The sequence below is a fragment of the Salmo salar genome, chromosome ssa27 (assembly GCF_905237065.1).
Source record: "Salmo salar chromosome ssa27, Ssal_v3.1, whole genome shotgun sequence".
Lineage (NCBI taxonomy): Eukaryota > Metazoa > Chordata > Actinopteri > Salmoniformes > Salmonidae > Salmo > Salmo salar.
In genome coordinates, this window is record NC_059468.1 from 40093763 (window position 1) to 40115785 (window position 22023).

Genomic DNA, 22023 nt, shown 5'->3' on the forward strand with positions numbered 1-22023 from the left:
TCCTGACTGACTGCGTGTATTGGTTCCTGACTTCCCTGAAAAGTTGCATATCGCGGGGTCTATTCGATGCTAGTGCAGTCCCCCACAAGATGTTTTTGTGCTGGTCGAGGGCAATCAGGTCTGGAGTGAACCAAGGGCTATTTCCTCTCTTAGTTCTACAGTTTTTGAAAGGGGCATGCTTATTTAAGATGGTGAGGAAATGACTTTTAAGGAACGACCAGGCATCCTCGACTGACGGGATGAGGTCAATATCCTTCCAGGATACCCAGGCCAGGTCGATTAGAAAGGCTTGCTCGCAGAAGTGTTTTAGGGAGTGTTTGACAGTGATGAGGGGTGGTCGTTTGACCGCAGACCCGTAGCGGATGCAGGCAATGAGGCAGTGATCGCTGAGATCCTGATTGAAAACAGCAGAGGTGTATTTGGAGGGCAAGTTGGTCAGGATAATATCTATGAGGGTGCCCATGTTTATGGATTTAGGGTTGTACCTGGTGAATTCCTTGATAATTTGTGTGAGATTGAGGGCATCTAGTTTAGATTGTAGGACTGCCGGGTGTTAAGCATATCCCAGTTTAGGTCACCTAACAGAACGAACTCTGAAGATAGATGGGGGGCAATAATTTCACACATGGTGTCCAGGGCACAGCTGGGAGCTGAAGGGGGTCTATAACAGGCAGCAACAGTGTGAGACTTATTTCTGGAGAGATTCATTTTTAAAATTAGAAGCTCGAACTGTTTGGGCATAGACCTGGAAAGTATGACAGAACTTTGCAGGCTATCTCTGGAGTAGATTGCAACTCCTCCCCCTTTGGCAGTTCTATCTTGATGGAAAATGTTGTAGTTGGGTATGGAAATCCCAGAATCTTTGGTGGACTTCCTAAGCCAGGATTCAGACACGGCAAGGACATCAGGGTTGGCGGAGTGTGCTAAAGCAGTGAGTAAAACAAACTTAGGGAGGAGGCTTCTGATGTTAATATGCATGAAACCATGATAACAATGATAACAATCCAATACACTTTTTTCTGACACACGTCTACATACACGGTCCAGTAGAATGTCCTCGTTGTCTCTCTCGTGCTGGAAGAACCCGTCGAGGCCCTGGGCCTTGAAGATGCGTTCTGATTCGTCAGAGAAGAGGACAGCGTCACCGTCAAAGGCCACTCTCAGCTGCGTCTGCGATACCTCTGTCAGCTTATTGGACATGAACATGGTGGCCGCTGCAATGCCTGAGGGAAAACATTGATAAAGATAAAGATTAACATGGTGGCCGCTGGAATGCCTGAGGGGAAACATAGAGATAGATTAATATTAACCTCTTGACGGTCGCCTAGGATACGTGGCCATTTTAAACGGCCTCCTACTCAAACTCAGAAGCTAGGATATGCATATAATTAACCTCTATGGGCTAGGTGGGACGCTCGTTAATCTAACCACACTGTCCGATTTCAAAAAGGCTTTACAACGAAAGCAAAACATTAGATTATGTCAGCAGAGTACCCAGCCAGAAATAATCAGACACCCATTTTTCAAGCTAGCATATAATGTCACAAAAACCCAGAAGACAGCTAAATGCAGCACTAACCTTTGATGATCTTCATCAGATGACAACCCTAGGACATTATGTTATACAATACATGCATGTTTTGTTCAATCAAGTTCATATTTATATCAAAAACCAGCTTTTTACATTAGCATGTGACGTTCAGAACTAGCATACCCCCCGCAAACTTCCGGGGAATTTACTAATAATTTACTAAATTACTCACGATAAACGTTCACAAAAAGCATAACAATTATTTTAACAATTATAGATACAGAACTCCTCTATGCACTCGATATGTCCGATTTTAAAATAGCTTTTTGGTGAAAGCACATTTTGCAATATTCTAAGTACATAGCCCAGCCATCACGGGCTAGCTATTTAGACACCCGGCAAGTTTAGCCTTCACCAAAATCAGATTTACTATAAGAAAAATGTTATTACCTTTGTTGTCTTCGTCAGAATGCACTCCCAGGACTTCTACTTCAATAACAAATGTTGGTTTGGTCCCAAATAATCCATCGTTATATCCAAATAGCGACGTTTCGTTCGTGCGTTCTAGACACTATCCGAAATGGTAAATCAGGGTTACGAGCATGACGCAATTCGTGACAAAAAAATTGTAAATATTCCATTACCGTACTTCGAAGCATGTCAACCGCTGTTTAAAATCAATTTTTATGCAATTTATCTCGTAAAAAAGCGATAATATTCCGACAGGGAATCTCCTTTTCGGTAAACAGAGGAAAAAACAGAAAGACGGGGGCGGCCAGTGCATGCGCCTAAGCCCACTGTCCCCTGATCGGCCACTTGAGAAAGGCGATAATGTGTTTCAGCCTGGGGCTGGAATGACGACATTCAGGTTTTTCCCGCGCTCTGAGAGCCTATTGGAGCCGTGGGAAGTGTCACGTTACCGCAGAGATCCTTTGTAATGGAATGAGATGTCAAAGAAAGACAATAAATGGTCAGACAGGCCACTTCCTGTAAAGGAATCTCTCAGGTTTTGACCTGCCATTTGAGTTCTGTTATACTCACAGACACCATTCAAACAGTTTTAGAAACTTTGGAGTGTTTTCTATCCAAAGCCAATAATTATATGCATATTCTAGTTACTGGGCAGGAGTAGTAACCAGATTAAATCGGGTACGTTTTTATCCAGCCGTGTCAATACTGCCCCCTAGCCCTAACAGGTTAACATGGTGGCTGCTGCAAAGCCTGAGAGAAAATATTGATAAAGATAAAGATTAACTTCTCTGGGCTAGGCGGGACGAATTTGTCCCACCTACGCAACAGCCAGTTGAATCCCGTGGCGCGATTTTCAAATACCTTAGAAATGCTATTACTTCAATTTCTCAAACATATGACTATTTTACAGCATTTTAAAGACAAGACTCTCATTAATCTAACCACACTGTCCGATTTCAAAAAGGCTTTACAACGAAAGCAAAACATTAGATTATGTCAGCAGAGTACCCAGCCAGAAATAATCAGACACCCATTTTTCAAGCTAGCATATAATGTCACAAAAACCCAAACCACAGCTAAATGCAGCACTAACCTTTGATGATCTTCATCAGATGACAACCCTAGGACATTATGTTATACAATACATGCATGTTTTGTTCAATCAAGTTCATATTTATATCAAAAATCAGCTTTTTACATTAGCATGTGACGTTCAGAACTAGCAAACTTCCGGGGAATTTACTAACAATTTACTAAATTACTCACGATAAACGTTCACAAAAAGCATAACAATTATTTTAAGAATTATAGATACAGAACTCCTCTATGCACTCGATATGTCCGATTTTAAAATAGCTTTTTGGTGAAGGCACATTTTGCAATATTCTAAGTACATAGCCCAGCCATCACGGGCTAGCTATTTAGACACCCAGCAAGTTTAGCCTTCACCAAAATCAGATTTACTATTACAAAAGTTTGATTACCTTTGTTGTCTTCGTCAGAATGCACTCGCAGGACTGCTACTTCAATAACAAATGTTGGTTTGGTCCAAAATAATCCATCGTTATATCCAAATAGCGGCGTTTTGTTCGTGCGTTCCAGACACTATCCGAAATGGTAAATCAGGGTCGCGAGCATGGCGCAATTCGTGACAAAAAAAATCTAAATATTCCATTACCGTACTTCGAAGCATGTCAACCGCTGTTTAAAATCCATTTTTATGCCGTTTTTCTCGTAAAAAAGCGATAATATTCCGACCGGGAATCTCCGTTTAGGTAAACAGAGGAAAGAAAACAAAGCATGGGGTCGACCCGGGCACGAGCCTGAGTCTCACAGTACTGTAACCAGCCACTACCCAAACGCGCTACTTTGTTTCAGGCAGAGCCTGCAAAGCCACGATTCAGCTTTTTGCCGCCTTCTGAGAGCCCATGTGAGCCATAGGAAGTGTCACGTAACAGCAGTGATCCTTTGTAATGGATAGAGATGGCAAAGAAGGACAAGAAATGGTCAGACAGGGTACTTCCTGTACAGAATCTTCTCAGGTTTTGACCTGCCATTTGAGTTCTGTTATACTCACAGACACCATTCAAACAGTTTTAGAAACTTTGGAGTGTTTTCTATCCAAAGCCAATAATTATATGCATATTCTAGTTACTGGGCAGGAGTAGTAACCAGATTAAATCGGGTACGTTTTTTATCCAGCCGTGTCAATACTGCCCCATAGCCCTAACAGGTTGACATGGTGGCCGCTGGAATGCCTGAGGGGAAACATTGACACAAGCTCTTAGGGATTGGCCCCTTTTTTTCAGTTGTCTCCTAAAATGACATACCCAAATCTAACTGCCTGTAGCTCAGGCCCTGAAGCAAGGATATGCATTTTCTTGGTACCATTTTAAAGGAAACACTTTGACGTTTGTGGAAATGTGAAAGGAAGGTAGGAGAATATAACACAATAGATCTGGTAAAAGATAATACAAAGAAAAAACCAACCGTTTTTTAAAAATGTATTTTGTACCATTTTGAAATGCAAGAGAAAGGCCATAATGTATTTTTCCAGCCCAGTTGAAATTTAGATATTGGCCACTAGATGGCAGCAGTGTATGTGCAAAGTTTTAGACTGATCCAACGAACCATTGCATTTCTGTTCAAAATGTTGTATCAAGACTACCCAAATGTGCCAATTTTTTTTTATTAATAACGTTTCATTTTCAAAACTGTGCGCTCTCCTCAAACAATAGCATGGTATTCTTTCACTGTAATAGCTACTGTAAATTGGACAGCACAGTTAGATTAACAAGAATTTAAGCTTTCTGCCAATGTCAGATATGTCTATGTACTGGAAAACGTTATTCTTACTTACAACCTCATGCTAATCGCATTAGCCTACATTAGCTCAACCATCCCACTGGGCACCCACCAATCTTGAAGAAGTTAAAGATGTCTGAGCGAAAACATTGAGACAGATTTGAAGATGTCTGAGAGAAAGCATTTAGTCCTCAAAGGGCTGAGGTGAGGGATAGACCAAGGGCTCTTTTCAGTCTCTAAAACTGAAGCATAACAGATTAGAAATGTAAAGGTAATTTCCTATTGAGCCGACACATGCAGCGTTTACCGTAAATGCAGTCTATGCTAAAGCGCGGTCATGTCTCTGACCGATTATGTCACAAAATCCTTCGTTGTGTTGCAGGGAAGACCAAAATGCAGCGGAGTTGTGGATACTCATATTTTAATTAACAAAAAAGAGTAAAGCATCCACTTGACAAAACAATAAATGATACCCACAACACTAAACAGTTTTGCAGGCTCACCAACGCAGTGCAAAAACAACTACCCACAAAACCAAGTGACAAACATACTCCTACACATATGACTGCCAATCAGGAACAACGATCCCCAGCTGTTCCTGATCAGGAGTCACAAGACCAACACAGAACAATCACACACACAAGACTGCCACGTCCTGACCCCAAAACTACTACAACAGCTCCATCTGCTGGTCAGGACGTGACAGATTAAATGAGATGACATGCTATTTTATCAAAATCGTGTACCTAACATTTAATAGATTACGTAATTTAATTAAACCATGCATCAATTAACTCATTAATAACCTGGGGCACCACAGAAGAGTGTTTATAGACCTGCTGTCTTCCAAAGAAACTCTCTTAAAGATCTGAAGATCTTTTATATCAATAGCAGTCAATTATTAATCGGCACCTTATTCAGTCTCATTCTGATTGTCGTAAAATACTTGATTATCTGCACGAACCCTGGCTAACAAGTTGAATCAGCAATACACAAATTGGCTTAATTATTTATTTACTAAATACCTAAATAATCGTACAGAAATACATATATATATACAGGATACATCGATTACTAATCATGTCATGAAAATACCCTGGTGGACTAATTCAATATGACGGCTGGTTACACAAAGAAAGGGGGTTGGGTTTGAATGAAAGACCGGGAAGACTGATGGACAAAGGAATTGGGTCTCTATTGGACCTTGAGAAGGTATGTTACCGTAAATACAGAATCTTGTGCAGTCTAATATCCGCCCATTTGGAAAAGGAAAATGCAAGATATATATTTACTCTGAACTGCGCTTTGACAGATGGGTCGAAGATGGAAGAATGGTTTGCCCAGCAGAGATCGCCATTGTCCATTTGAAGAACCTTTCTGGTCGTAGTGTCGTAGAGCGGATACGTTGAAGTACCCTGTCGTTTTTAGGAGATTGTCTGTCCTTTCCGAGGCCACGTACGTTTACAGCTGCAGCTGATAACTCGCCTTCTAGGATGTATCACTTCTTCTTTAGTGAATAATAGTTCAAAGTTCATACCAAGTTGCCATAATCAGCTAGCGTTGTATTCTGGCTTGTCTAGTCGAAATTCACCATTCCAGCGTGGTGATCATCACCTCCACGTTGATATTCACCCTTCTAAACGTTAGGACATCAGTCCTCACATTTCGGGAACTAAGGTTAACTTCTGTCAACGGGGGAGAGAAGGCCTGTTTCATAGTTCTCAACCCTTTGTCTGTTCACTTGGGTGTGTCCACTGACTGGGCCTAAATTTGACTATGAAACAATAATCTTATTTAGGAGGATAAAATGACATTTCATCTTTTCACAAACATTTAAATTGCACAACAATTCCATGTGAATCTGATAACTAGAATGTGTAGACTTTCCAAGATACAGTTTATGTCGTCCTGTCATCAGATATAATGTCCCAGACACCAACTGATCTGACATCATATTCTTTAAGTATCAACACTTTCAACTGGTTGAGAAAGGGAATTATTGTTCCATTCCCCAACCTTTTGATGTTGCCAAACTTTTTCTGTGGTAACAAAGGGCTTTCCAAGAGTCCATTCTGTAGAGTGAAGAGAGAAGGGGGAAAGGTATTTATGGGGGTGGTCATAAACCTCACCCAACAGGGTAACATTATGACTGCAGGAACATTTCCTTTAAATTGAAATCACACGGTAAAGCTGAACTTCCGCCATGTGGATTGAATAGAGCACTAGAAAGGGTACTGTTTGTTTCCAAATGGCACTCTATTCCCTCTATAGTTCACTAACTTATAGGCCCTGGTCTAAAGTAGTGCACTACTACCCTATAAGTACTGGTCTAAAGTAGTGCACTACTACCCTATGGGCCCTGGTCTAAAGTAGTGCACTAATACCCTATAAGTCCTGGTCTAAAGTAGTTCACTACTACCCTATGGGCACTACTAACCTATAGACCCTGGTCTAAAATAGTGCACTACTACCCTATAGACCCTGGTCTAAAGTAGTGCACTACTACCCTATGGGCCCTGGTCTAAAGTTGTGCACTACTACCCTATAAACCCTGGTCTAAAGTAGTGCACTACTAGGCCCTGGTCTAAAGTAGTGCACTACTACCCTATACGTCCTGGTCTAAAGTAGTGCACTACTACCCTATAGGCCTGGTCTAAAGTAGTGCAGTACTACCGTATAGACCCTGGTCTAAAGTAGTGCACTACTACCCTATAGACCCTGGTCTAAAGTAGTGCACTACTACCCTATAGATCATGGTCTAAAGTAGTGCACTACTGCCCTATAGACCCTGGTCTAAAGTAGTGCACTACTACCCTATAGACCCTGGTCTAAAGTAGTACACTACTAGGCCCTGGTCTAAAGTAGTGCACTACTACCCTATAGGCCCTGGTCTAAAGTAGTGCACTACTACCCTATATACCCTGGTCTAAAGTAGTGCACTACTACCCTATATACCCTGGTCTAAAGTAGTGCACTACTACCCTATAGGCCCTGGTCTAAAGTAGTGCACTACTACCCTATAGGCCCTGGTCTAAAGTAGTGCACTACTACCCTATAGACCCTGGTCTAAAGTAGTGCATTACTACCCTATAGACCCTGGTCTAAAGTAGTGCACTACTACCCTATAGACCCTGGTCTAAAGTAGTGCACTACTACCCTATAGACCCTGGTCTAAAGTAGTGCACTACTACCCTATAGACCCTGGTCTAAAGTAGTGCACTACTACCCTATAGACCCTGGTCTAAAGTAGTGCACTACTACCCTATAGACCCTGGTCTAAAGTAGTGCACTACTACCCTATAGACCCTGGTCTAAAGTAGTGCACTACTACCCTATAAACCCTGGTCTAAAGTAGTGCACTACTAGGCCCTGGTCTAAAGTAGTGCACTACTACCCTATGGGCCCTGGTCTAAAGTTGTGCACTACTACCCTATAAACCCTGGTCTAAAGTAGTGCACTACTAGGCCCTGGTCTAAAGTAGTGCACTACTACCCTATACGTCCTGGTCTAAAGTAGTGCACTACTAGGCCCTGGTCTAAAGTAGTGCACTACTACCCTATAGACCCTGGTCTAAAGTAGTGCACTACTACCCTATAGGCCCTGGTCTAAAGTAGTGCACTACTACCCTATAGACCCTGGTCTAAAGTAGTGCATTACTACCCTATAGACCCTGGTCTAAAGTAGTGCACTACTACCCTATAGACCCTGGTCTAAAGTAGTGCACTACTACCCTATAGACCCTGGTCTAAAGTAGTGCACTACTACCCTATAAACCCTGGTCTAAAGTTGTGCACTACTACCCTATAAACCCTGGTCTAAAGTAGTGCACTACTAGGCCCTGGTCTAAAGTAGTGCACTACTACCCTATACGTCCTGGTCTAAAGTAGTGCACTACTAGGCCCTGGTCTAAAGTAGTGCACTACTACCCTATAGACCCTGGTCTAAAGTAGTGCACTACTACCCTATAGGCCCTGGTCTAAAGTAGTGCACTACTACCCTATACGTCCTGGTCTAAAGTAGTGCACTACTAGGCCCTGGTCTAAAGTAGTGCACTACCTAGAGGATAGGGTGGGACCGTTCCTATTCTAGTATTGTGTGTTAACCAGAACCCTCAGTAGTTTGAAGGTTGAATGGTTCCCTAATGTCATATAACATATGGAAATGGATCTCAAGAAATGAACCTAAAAAACCTACAATATTCTAATGTTTGCTAATTTATTTACCACATTACGGCCGGTACCAATCATTCTTGTCCACTTCGGCAAATACAATGTAACATACCTTTTACGGTGGCAGCAAATTATATTTGCCTTTTAAAATCAGGGGTCTTCAATCGTTTCTTGCATAGGAACAACCACCCAGGTAAACCAGTGACCCCCCCATTATGTTATCAAAATAAATGTTTTTCTCATGTCTTTTCTTATCATTAGGTGAATGATAAAGGCAAGGAGAAGAAAATCAACATTTTAAAATGAATACATTTGGTTGATTGTGTTATTATTTGGACCTCCACACATTATAACTGGGAGAGGAAGTCCAAACTCTAACATAGCCTATTAGCTAGAAGGATAACGGCAAACACATTTTTTTTTACTAGTAGCAGCTGGTTAAAACAAACGTTAGCCATGTGTCCAAATCAAGAAGGCTTACAGTACCAGCTGCCAGAGGCATTTTTTCAAAGCCTACGTCAGATAATCCAGTGAGTGTAATTCGCTCAATATTAGGAGTTAAGAAATAAAGTTGATATCATTAGAAATAAGATATTCTCTTATTTTCTTCTGTAGGTATGTATTTATAAATTACTTTATTCTGTTGTTACTAGTGATATTCATAAAAACATCAAACAAATTTTACTTTTCTTTCAGATATTTTCATTGACCCCCCTGCAGTACCTCGGACCCTCGGTTCAAATAACACTGTTCTAAATTATACTTTAAAGTGTGTGACCTTTTGTTTGCAGAAATTCAAACTATTGACACTGTGTGCCTGTCCCACACTGAAGGTTAGCTGTTCAATATCACCCCAGGACAGTTGACCTTTGAGTTTGTCCACAATACATTTACTCTGGTCTTGGGTTCCATGCTACAGTGGAGGGAAGTGATGTAATATACAGGTGAGGACAGGAGTCAGTCAGTCTGGAGGGAAGTGATGTAATATACAGGTGACGACAGGAATCAGTCAGTCTGGTGGGTAGTGATGTAATATAGAGGTGAGGACAGGAGTCAGTCAGTCTGGTGGGACTCACCTTCAGACAGCGCCTCTCTGACCTTCTCAGCATCAGCAGACAGGTACAGGTTGGTCTGCCACGCCTTTAGGTAGCCAATAGGTGAACTTCCTCCCGTCATACAGAACCTCTCGATGAACAGATCTGGGAGACAGAGAGAAACACAGGAATACAATCCCATGTGGGTCATAAGGGCAGCAAAAGGGAAAACGATAAGGAGCACTTCTTGCTGATCAAGTTCAGGTATCTCCTCCCAGTTTCCTCTGCATAAGTGCTGAATGAAAATGACACTGGTCAGTAGTTAACATAACCTGAGGTCACCATTAATATCTTGCCATGCTACGCTAGTCAATTTAAGTTAGCCCTTGGTACTGTTCTGAGATCAGATTGTATTCCTCCTTGTCCTAATCGTTAAGATTAGAATTTGGAAAGAGTGAACTGTCTTATGTCATTTATTCACCTTGAGAAAAAGTGTGAACTGGTCCTAAAAGATAGCGTAGCGACAAATCCCTTTAAACCTTTAGCCAACCTTCTAGGCCAAAGGCTAAAGACATTTATAGAAGCTTGAAGGGGTGGCATGTAGCCTAGCAGGCCAGCATTCGCCGGGTTGCCAGTTTCGTATTTGGGGTCCGATGGGAAAAATCTGTCAGGGTGTAAGCTGGCAACCGGAGGGTTGCTGGTATCAACTCCTAGATGCCATGGCCTGCTGTTGTACACTTGAGCAAGGCACTTAACACCCCCACAACAACAGCTCCCTGGGCTACCCCCCCCCCCCCCCCCCATACCTCTCCAAACCCTGAATATGTGTCTTTCAGAGGGGTTGGGTTGAAAGAGAAAGTCCTATTTTTGTTGGACTGTCTGTGTGTGTAATTGACCAATAAATGCATGTTAAACGCCATTTCCCTAGGGAGGGTGTCAAATATATTCTGCATCCAAAATGGCACCCTATTCCCTATCTAGTGCACAACTTTTTAAAGTAGGGAATAGGTTTGACATTTGAGACGCAGACAGATTCTCAGTATAGTTTGGCAATTAGCAATACACAGTGTCATCTGAGGTAAGGTGCAAGAACTGTCGAGTCAGAAGGGAGAGGAGAGGAGAGGGAGAGCAGAGCAGAGGGAGAGGAGAGCGGAGGGAGAGGAGAGGGGAGCAGAGGAGAGGGAGAGGAGAGCAGAGCAGAGGGAGAGGAGAGCAGAGGGAGAGGAGAGCAGAGCAGAGGGAGAGGAGAGGAGACGAGAGCAGAGGGAGAGGAGATGAGAGGAGAGGAGAGGAGAGGAGAGGAGAGGAGAGGAGAGGAGAGGAGAGGAGAGGAGAGGAGAGGAGAGGAGAGGAGAGGAGAGGAGAGGAGAGGAGAGGAGAGGAGAGGAGAGGAGAGGAGAGCATAGGGAGGGGAGAGCAGAGGGAGAGGAGAGCAGAGCAGAGGGAGAGGAGAGGAGAGGGAGAGGAAAGCAGAGGGAGAGTCGAGTCAGAAGGGAGAGGAGAGCAGAGGGAGAGGAGAGCAGAGGGAGAGGAGAGGAGAGGGAGAGGAGAGGGAGAGGAGAGGAGAGCAGAGGGAGAAGAGAGGAGAGCAAAGGGAGAGTCGAGTCAGAAGGGAGAGGAGAGCAGAGGGAGAGCAGAGGGAGAGGAGAGGAGAGGAGAGGAGAGGAGAGGAGAGGAGAGGAGAGGAGAGGAGAGGAGAGGAGAGGAGAGGAGAGGAGAGGAGAGGAGAGGAGAGGAGAGGAGAGGAGAGGGAGAGAGGCAAGCAGAGGGAGAGGCGAGGAGAGGGAGAGGAGAGCAGAGGGAGAGGAGAGCCGAGGGAGAGTCGAGTCAGAAGGGAGAGTCGAGTCAGAGGGAGAGGAGAGCAGAGGGAGAGGAGAGCAGAGGAGAGGAGAGGCGAGCAGAGGGAGAGGAGAGGAGAGGAGAGGAGAGGAGAGGAGAGGAGAGGAGAGGAGAGGGTGAGGAGAGCAGAGCAGAGCAGAGCAGAGGGAGAGGAGAGGAGAGGAGAGGAGAGGAGAGGAGAGGAGAGGAGAGGAGAGGAGAGGAGAGGAGAGGAGAGGAGAGGAGAGGAGAGGAGAGGAGAGGAGAGGAGAGGAGAGGAGAGGAGAGGAGAGGGTGAGGAGAGCAGAGCAGAGCAGAGCAGAGGGAGAGTCGAGTCAGAAGGGAGAGGAGAGCATTCAATGAAGGGGTGTTAGTATGGAGAGTAGATATCCTGGAGGAGGAAGAAGGGGATATTCAGAGTGAAGTAGCATAATCAGGAGGAGAGGAGAGAGAGGGTGAGGTAGGGGGTAGGATACAGTAGGCTTAGTGTTATGAACAGACTAGAGGGGGGAAGTGTTATGAACTGACTGGGGAGGGTGGGGGGGTATTGTTATGAACTGACTGGGGAGGGTGGGGGGGGTAGTGTTATGAACTGACTGGGGGGGTAGTGTTATGAACTGACTGGGGGGTGGGGTGGGGGGTAGTGTTATGAACTGACTGGGGGAGGGGGGGGTAGTGTTATGAACTGACTGGGGAGGGTGGGGGGGTAGTGTTATGAACTGACTGGGGAGGGGGGGTAGTGTTAAGAACTGACTGGGGGGGTGGGGTGGGGGGGTAGTGTTATGAACTGACTGGGGAGGGGGGGGGTAGTGTTATGAACTGACTGGGGAGGGTGGGGGGGTAGTGTTATGAACTGACTGGGGGGTGGGGGGGTAGTGTTATGAACTGACTGGGGAGGGTGGGGGGTAGTTTTATGAACTGACTGGGGGGTGGGGGGGTAGTGTTATGAACTGACTGGGGGTGTGGGGGTAGTGTTATGAATTGACTGGCGAGGGTGGGGGGGTAGTGTTATGAACTGACTGGGGAGGGTGGGGGGGGTAGTGTTATGAATTGACTGGGGAGGGTGGGGGGGTAGTGTTATGAACTGACTGGGGGTGTGGGGGTAGTGTTATGAATTGACTGGCGAGGGTGGGGGGTAGTGTTATGAACTGACTGGGGAGGGTGGGGGGGTAGTGTTATGAACTGACTAGGGGGGAGTAGTGTTATGAACTGACTTGGGAGGGGGGTAGTGTTATGAACTGATTGGGTAGGGTGGGGGGGTAGTGTTATAAACTGACTGGGGAGGGTGGGGGGGTAGTGTTATGAACTGACTGGGGAGGGGGGGTAGTGTTATGAACTGACTGGGGAGGGGGGGAGTAGTGTTATGAACTGACTGGGGAGGGTGGGGGCGTAGTGTTATGAACTGACTGGGGAGGGTGGGGAGGGAGGTAGTGTTATGAACTTTCTGGGGAGGGTGGGGGGGGTAGTGTTATGAACTGACTGGGGAGGGGGGGGTAGTGTTATGAACTGACTGGTGAGGGTGGGGGGGTAGTGTTATGAACTGACTGGGGAGGGGGGTTAGTGTTATGAACTGACTGGGGGGGTAGTGTTATGAACTGACTGGGGGGGTGGGGTGGTAGTGTTATGAACTGACTGGGGAGGGTGGGGGGGTAGTGTTATGAACTGACTGGGGAGGGGGGTGGGGGGGGTAGTGTTATGAACTGACTGGGGAGGGTGGGGGGTAGTGTTATGAACTGACTGGGGAGGGGGGCGGGTAGTGTTATGAACTGACTGGGGAGGGTGGGGGGGGTAGTGTTATGAACTGACTGGGGAGGGTGGGGGGGGGGGTAGTGTTATGAAACATTGGTATTTGATCCACACCATGTTGGATGTTTTAAATTGGCTAAATATTATTCTGACATGGCTAATGGATTATCAAGACTAGTCATCTGTAAATGACTTTCTAGAAATTAAAGGATGAGATTTAGGATTAAACAGTCATGATATACTGGAACTGTTTACTGTCGCTTTAAGATTTAGGGAGTGGATGGGGGGAGGGGGAGGGAGGAGGGGAGGAGGGAGGGAGGTAGGGGGAGGGGAGGAGGGAGGTAGGGGGAGAGGGAGGTAGGGAGGAGGGGAGGAGGGAGGTAGGGGGAGAGGGAGAGAGGTATGGGAGGAGGGAGGTAGGGGAGAGGGAGAGAGGGATGGGAGGAGGGAGGTAGGATGGAGAGGGAGAGAGGGATGGATGGAGGGAGAGAGGGAGGTAGGGGGAGAGGGAGAGCGGGATGGATGGAGGGAGAGAGGGAGGTAGGGGGAGAGGGAGAGAGGGATGGGAGGAGGGAGGTAGGTAGCTGCTGAATGTAATCTGATACAGGTTTACAGCAATGTGCTGAATTAATCTTTAATCCTGACTCCTGGGCCAAGATGTACTCAGAGGGAAGAGGGGGAGCTCAACATAGATCAAGAGACAGATAGATACAGAGAGAGAGAGAGACAGAGAGTGTGAGACAGAGAGAGAGGGTGAGACAGAGAGAGAGTGTGAGACAGAGAGAGAGTGTGAGACAGAGAGAGTGAGACAGAGAGAATGAGACAGAGAGAGTGAGACAGAGAGACAGACACAGAGAGACAGACACAGAGAGACAGACACAGAGAGACAGACAGAGAGAGACACAGAGAGAGACAGAGAGAAAGACACAGAGAGAGACAGAGAGAGAGATAGAGAGACAGAGAGAGACACAGAGAGAGAGAGAGAGAGAGACAGAGAGACAGAGAGAGACACAGAGAGAGAGAGAGAGAGAGAGAGAGAGAGAGAGAGAGAGAGAGAGAGAGAGAAAGACAGAGAGAGAGAGACAGAGAGAGAGACAGAGAGAGAGAGAGAGAAAGAGAGAGAGAGAGAGACAGAGAGAGACAGAGTGTGAGACAGAGAGAGAGTGTGAGACAGAGAGAGAGAGTGAGACAGAGTGAGACAGAGAGAGTGAGACAGAGAGACCGACACAGAGAGAGACACAGAGAGAGACACAGAGAGAGACAGAGAGAGAGACAGAGAGATACAGAGAGAGACAGAGAGAGAGACAGAGAGACAGAGAGAGACACAGAGAGAGAGAGAAAGAGAGAGAGAGAGAGAGAGACAGAGAGAGAGACAGAGAGAGAGAAAGAGAGAGAGAGAGAGACAGAGAGAGACAGAGTGTGAGACAGAGAGAGAGTGTGAGACAGAGTGAGACAGAGAGAGTGAGACAGGGAGAGTGAGACAGAGTGAGACAGAGAGACCGACACAGAGAGAGACACAGAGAGAGACAGAGAGAGAGACAGAGAGAGAGACAGAGAGAGACAGAGAGAGAGACAGAGAGAGAGACAGAGAGAGAGAGAGAGAGAGACAGAGAGACACAGAGAGAGTGAGAGAGAGACACAGAGAGAGAGAGAGAGACAGAGAGACAGAAAGAGAGACAGAGAGAGAGACACAGAGAGAGAGACAGAGAGAGAGAAGGGGGGGAATAAGGAAGATGGGAGCAGAAGGGAAGAATGATGTTTGTTCAGGAGGAAAGGAGACCGTGGAGATCATTCACTAAAGGGTGGGACCTGAAAAAGGTTATTATGTCCTACGAGGATTAGCTGTCTGCAGTGTTTTATTTTGGGAGAGAGGGGTATGACTCTTACCCCATCTCACTCAAGCGCTCCGCTGTCCCCTCTAGATCAAAAAATAAATTCATATTTTTTTAGTGACATGTTTTTTTTTTGTTTCCAAAAGTCTTGAGATCATCAAGATGAAGAAAAACACAACAAAAAGTTCTGATAGAGATCGTTATCATACAGCCCCAAACCAGGAGAAATGTGTCCCTCCTGACCCAACCATTGGGGACATGCTGCATAAACAAGTACTGAAGCATGGTAGATATCATACTCTGGGGATGGCCAAGGTCAGTGATGTTATTCGTCATATTAAACCATTCGTTGTCGTCCTTATGTCACGTGTTCATTCCTGTCCTCATCATTGTCTTTCTATTATGTGTTCTTTGATATGGCATAGGGCTAGGCATCTCGTCTGCGGGACACCTGTCGACAACATCCGGTGAAATTGGAGGGTGTGCAATTCAAATTAATAATCATAATATTAATCATTTATGAACATACAAGTATCTTATATTATTTAAAAGCTTAAATTCTTGTTAATCTAACTGCATTGTCTGATTTACAATAGGCTTTACGGTGAAAGCATACCATGCGATTGTCTGAGGACGGTGCCCCACATCAACATATTTTTCAACCAGCACAGCCTTCATAAAATCACAAATAGCGATTAAATAAATCACTTACTTTTTGAAAATCGTCCTCTGTTTGCAATCCCAAGGGTCCCAGCTACAACATGCATGGTCATTTTGTTAGATAAAATCATGATGAGGCCTGATGATACAGTACATTGACAGGACGAGGCCTGATGATACAGCACATTGACAGGACGAGGCCTGATGGTACAGTACATTGACAGGACGAGGCCTGATGGTACAGTACATTGACAGGACGAGGCCTGATGGTACAGTACATTGACAGGACGAGGCCTGATGATACAGTACATTGACAAGACGAGGCCTGATGATACAGTACATTGACAGGACGAGGCCTGATGATACAGTACATTGACAGGACGAGGCCTGATGATACAGTACATTGACAGGACGAGGCCTGATGGTACAGTACATTGACAGCACAGTAGCACCAGTCTTCTGCCGTAATATACTTTAGACTGCTAGGTATATGATTGCTTATACTGGAACAACTTCACTGACATCCGGACATCAAAGTCGATTTTTATGCCTGTAGTTAAGCCTTCTCACAGCAGTATGTTTTAGAGAAAACATGAATAAACATGATTTTACAAGAAGTTGTGTGTCCTGAGAAGATCTTATGAAACTGAAATCTAACTCCCTTGCAACTTGATAGCTCTCTAAGAGGGGAGACTTCCATACTGATTCTGATGAGGGTTTTCGAATCAGATCTCTCTCTCTCTCCTGCAAACGGGGCACTGGTATTTTAATGTATGCTACATGAATTATGTTCCACATTACAGAACATGCCAATCATTCCATGTATTTATGTAAAGTAGATACATGGAGTCGTTCGGAGCGATTATGTTGTCACACACCCCAAACAGCCAATCCACTGTCTACATTATATTGTCATATACCCCAAAGAGCCAATCCAATGTCTACATTGTTGTCATATACCCCAACGAGCCAATCCCATGTCGACATTCTGTTGTCAAAGAGCCAATCCAATGTCTACATTATATTGTCATATACCCCAAAGAGCCAATCCAATGTCTACATTGTTGTCATATACCCCAACTAGCCAATCCCATGTCTACATTATGTTGTCAAAAAGCCAATCCAATGTCCACACAAGGACGTACATTTTCCCCTGCTCATTCATAGGCTGAATCCCAAATGGCACCCTATTCCCTATATAGTGCACTACTTTTGACCAGTGTGCTGTGCTTGCTGTTTAGGGTTTTAGGCTGGGTTTCTGTATAGCACTTTGTGACTTTGGCTGATGTAAAAAAGGCTTTATAAATACATTTGATTGACTGACTGAATAAGGTTTCATTCGGGATGCAGCAGTAGACGGATGATTCTAATGGTCAATTAGCCTTTTATGTGATAAATTGATCAATTTGGATGATCTAACACTGGAACACAGGAGTGATGGTTGCTGATAATGGGCCTCTGTACACCTACGTAGATATTCCATAAAAAAAAAAAACAGCCATTTCCAGCTACAATAGTCATTTACAACATTAACAATGTCTACACTGTATTTCTGATCAATTTTATGTTATTTTAATAGACAAAAATAATGAGCTTTTCTTTCAAAAACAAGGACCTTTCTAAGTGACCCCAAACTGTTGAACGGTAGTGTATATATTGTATGAGTGTCCAAAAAAGCCCCTATCTTCTATTAAGGCGAGTTGCATCCAACACTACTTATCACCTCTGCCTTTTTTTTTTAAACCTACGCACTTGTGGCATTGACATCTCCTAATTCACTTCCACAATAGGTCTTCATCCCGAACGTCACCATATTCCCTATATAGCGCACTACTTTTGGTTCTGGGCGGGTAGGTAGCTTAGCGGTTAAGAGCGTTGGGCCAGTTAACCCGAAAAGTCTCTGGTTTGAATCCCCGAGCCAACTAGGTGAAAAATCTGTCGATGTGCCCTTAAGCAAGGCTCTAACTGCTCCTGTAAGTCTCTCTGGATCAGAGCATCTGCTAAATGACTAACCTGTAACTGATATAGGTAATACGGTGTGAGCTATGGTCAAAAGTAGTTCACTATAAAGGGTTTCATTTGGGATGGACCCTACAGAACGGTTTGTATTACAGAATCGAGTCTCCTTGACGTCTGCGGAGCCATCTTGTCCGTGTTTGTTTGTTGTGTTCTCTAGAGAAAATGTCAGAGTTCAGGGACTGTGGTTCGTGTTGTGTGTTCGCACAGAGGACCACTGGAGAGATCTAACATCAGATGATTAGACATGGAGGCATCTGGGAGCTCTGAAGGAAGCCACTTCCCTAACTTGTTTTCATTGTTGTGACCCACCCAAAAGTCTTTTGAATATGTTGGCGACCCATCAATAAAATAAAAAAATACATAAATACATTTGTCTTGCCACAACCAAGGCTTTGCTTTAGCCGCGAACCAAGAGGGACTGGTCTGGACCCTTGAGACCTGACCCATTATTTGGGAAACAGCTTTGGTTTCTGTTTTGCGTTCGTTCACACACAGAAAGCCATTAGAGATATGGTTCATGGCATCTGGAAAGCTCTACATGAAAGTGGTATGTAGATGTCAGATCAGTATAGTTATTTTCCCTCGAATGGTGAACAGTCCGACTTTGGAAGGGTAAGTCGATCCCCAGTCTGTGCCTAAAAAAAGTGCCAACTAGAATGTAAAAGGATTCATTGGCTGACCACATAGCATAACCCTTTGAATAACTTTTTTTGATTCCAGGTAGAACCCATTTGATTTCCATCTATAACCACAGGGTTCCACATGGAACCCAAAAGGGTTCTACATGGAAACCAAAAGGGTTCTACCTGGAACCCAAAAGGGTTCTACCTGGAATCAAAAAGGGTTGTCCCCTTTTGGGACCCTTCTATTCTAGACTTCTAGATTAAGTATATAGCGGTATGCAGTATTCGTAGCACACAATGAAAGCTGCAGATGTAGGGTCTTAATTTGACCTGTTTTTCACAGCAGGAAAATAATCCTGCAGCAACAGGAAATGTGAATTATTGTGTGGATTCTAATTAATGGACATTTTTTTGTAGGGGTTGATAAATGTTTGTTTTTAGGCAACATCAAGTCTTATATTTTAAAGTGGAAATTACAAACTTTAGAAGTCATTAAAAAAAAATTCTGCAACAACCAGGTGGTCAAATCAAGAATCTACATCTGCTGATATTTCCCAGACCTGAGAGAACCAGGGTAAGCTGACGCTGATAGCTGTGACCCATTGACTGAGGCAGCACACGTGCTCTCTTCTTGAGTCTACGCTAGTTTCGCTATGAACTGTTGTACAGTGCCTGCTTGTGCCTGTTTCGTGCAGGTGCATCCTAACATGCGTGAATATGCCTCCATGTGAGTGTGCTGTGTGCGTGTGTGTGTGAGACTCACTGTGATGGTTGATGGTATTGATGAGCCTGACTCCTACATGGGCGTGGTTATACGTCACCAGGACGATGTCAAACAGCTCTTCACTCTCTGGGTACAGTTCTCTCAGACGTGCATTCACCGCCTCCAACGCCTGACGGAAGAGCAGAGGAGAAAACAGAATTATGGGTAATGTAGTCAGCATATGTATTAGCGTTCACTGCCTCCAACACCTGATGAAAGAGCAGAGGAGAGCACGGGATTATGGGTAATGTAGTCAGTATACATGTAATAGCATTCAGCAAACAAATCGTTATCACCGTCTCCAAGGCCTGATGGGATAGCAGGGGAGAGAAGGATTATGGGTAATGTAGTCAGTATACATGTAATAGCATTCGGCGTAGAGATCAATAGTGAAAGCGTTCCATCTCGTTCAGACCCAGGAGATAAAACCTTCTAAATCAATGTAACATTAGCCACTTTGCACCACTGTGTTTCCATGGTTGGGGTGGCAGGTTAGCCTAGTGGTTAGAGCCTTGGGCTAGTAGCCGCAAGGTTGCAAGTTCGAATCCCCAAGCTGATAAGGTACCTGTCGTTCTGCCCCTGAACAAGGCAGTTAACCCACTGTTCCTAGGCTGTTATTGAAAATAAGAATTTGTTCTTAACTGACTTGCCTAGTTACAGAATGTGTGTGTGTTAATGAGACAGTTCCTATTTATTTTTATGTCTCTCAAAGTCTTTGGGGAAAGAGTTTTTTTTTTTTTACCTCTTACTCAATATTTGTTTTAGGACTACATTGAGTTGAGTTTTTATGTCAGTGATGGTACTTAAATCCTCTTAAGGATCAGCTCCTTTTTTTTCCAAATTTCTCCTAAAATGCCTGGATCTCAGGCCCTGAAGCAAGGATATGCACATTCTTGGTACCATTTGAAAGGGAACACTTTGAAGTTTATGGAAATGTGAAAGGAATGTAGTAGAATAGAACACAATAGATCTGGTAAAAGATAATACAAAGAAGAAACCAACCGTTCTTTTCTATATTTTTTGTACCATCTTATTTGAAATGCAAGAGAAAGGCCATAATGTATTATTCCAGCCCAGATGCAACTTAGACAATTCTGATATTGGCCAAAATCTATGTTCTGGGAAATGTTCTTCTTACTTACAACCTCATGATATCCACATTAGCCTACGTTAGCTCAACCGTCCTGTAGAGGGGACACCCAACTCAATACTCTACAAACTCAGTACTCTACAACCTCAGTACTCTACAAACTCAGTAATCTACAACCTCAGTACTCTACAACCTCAGTACTCTACCAACTCAATACTCTACAAACTCAGAACTCAGTACTCTACAAACTCAGAACTCAGTACTCTACAAACTCAGAACTCAGTAATCTACAACCTCAGTACTCTACCAACTCAGTACTCTACAAACTCAGTAATCTACAAACTCAGTACTCTACAAACTCAGTAATCTACAACCTCAGTACTCTACCAACTCAGAACTCAGTACTCTACCAACTCAGAACTCAGTACTCTACCAACTCAGTACTCTACAAAATCAGAACTCAGTACTCTAAAAACTCAGTACTCTGCAACCTCAGAACTCTGCAACCTCAGTACTCTACAAACTCAGTACTCTACAACCTCAGTACTCTACAACTTCAGTACTCTACAACCTCAGTACTCTACAACCTCAGTACTCTACAACCTCAGTACTCTACAACCTCAGAACTCAGTACTCTACAAACTCAGTAATCTACCACCTCAGTACTCTACCATAGTTTATCTATTTCAGTATCTCTGTAAGTCCAGTGTATGGTCATAGTTTATCTATTTCAGTTTCTTTGTAAGTCCAGTGTATGGTCATAGTTTATGTATTTCAGTGTCTTTGTAAGTCTGGTGTATAGTCATACTTTAAGCATCCATTAATCTTTGCTGTCCCCCACGATGAAATCAGGGAGGGGACTGTGGATCATCTCCGTCTGTCCGTCTGTCCGCCTGTCCGTCCATTCTCAGTCATATTCTATAACTCAGACAGCATTGGCCCGGGTTTTGACTAAACTTGGGTGAACGATGCGTCATGTCATAGAGATCTGACATTTTACAAAATTACACTGAATGGCCCAAGGCGGGAGCTATGGTAATTAACTGAAATGTGTGAGTCACACCAGAGAGGAAGAGGAGAAGCGAGAGGAATAACTGGGACCAAAATGTTTCTTCTCCAGCAGGTGCCGTTGTTTCTTTGGCACATGACATGTAGTACAGGGATTGAATTAGCTAATGATACTGCAAGGCCACAGACCCGTCTCAGTAGACTACGCCACAGACCCGTCTCAGTAGGCTACGTCATAGACCCGTCTCAGTAGACTACGTCACAGAACCGCCTCAGTAGACTACAACACAGACCCGTCTCAGTAGACTACGTCACAGACCCGTCTCAGTAGACTACACAACAGACCCGTCTCAGTAGACTACGTCACAGACCCGTCTCAGTAGACTACGCCACAGACCCGTCTCAGTAGACTACGTCACAGACCCGTCTCAGTAGACTACGTCACAGACACGTC

General features: G+C 44.4%; 1 protein-coding gene across 2 annotated transcripts in view; it reads right to left on the reverse strand.

The window, feature by feature from the left end:
* Positions 1–22023, reverse strand: part of nt5c1aa (5'-nucleotidase, cytosolic IAa) — a 62570-nt gene that overhangs the window by 4742 nt on the left and 35805 nt on the right. For both annotated transcript variants that reach the window (XM_045709669.1, XM_045709668.1), the window contains 3 exons: positions 19472–19601; positions 10053–10175; positions 1039–1223 (listed from right to left, as the gene is read on the reverse strand). In XM_045709669.1, the coding sequence (XP_045565625.1) occupies positions 1039–1223; positions 10053–10175; positions 19472–19601 (438 nt within the window). The remainder of the gene's footprint in view (positions 1–1038; positions 1224–10052; positions 10176–19471; positions 19602–22023) is intronic.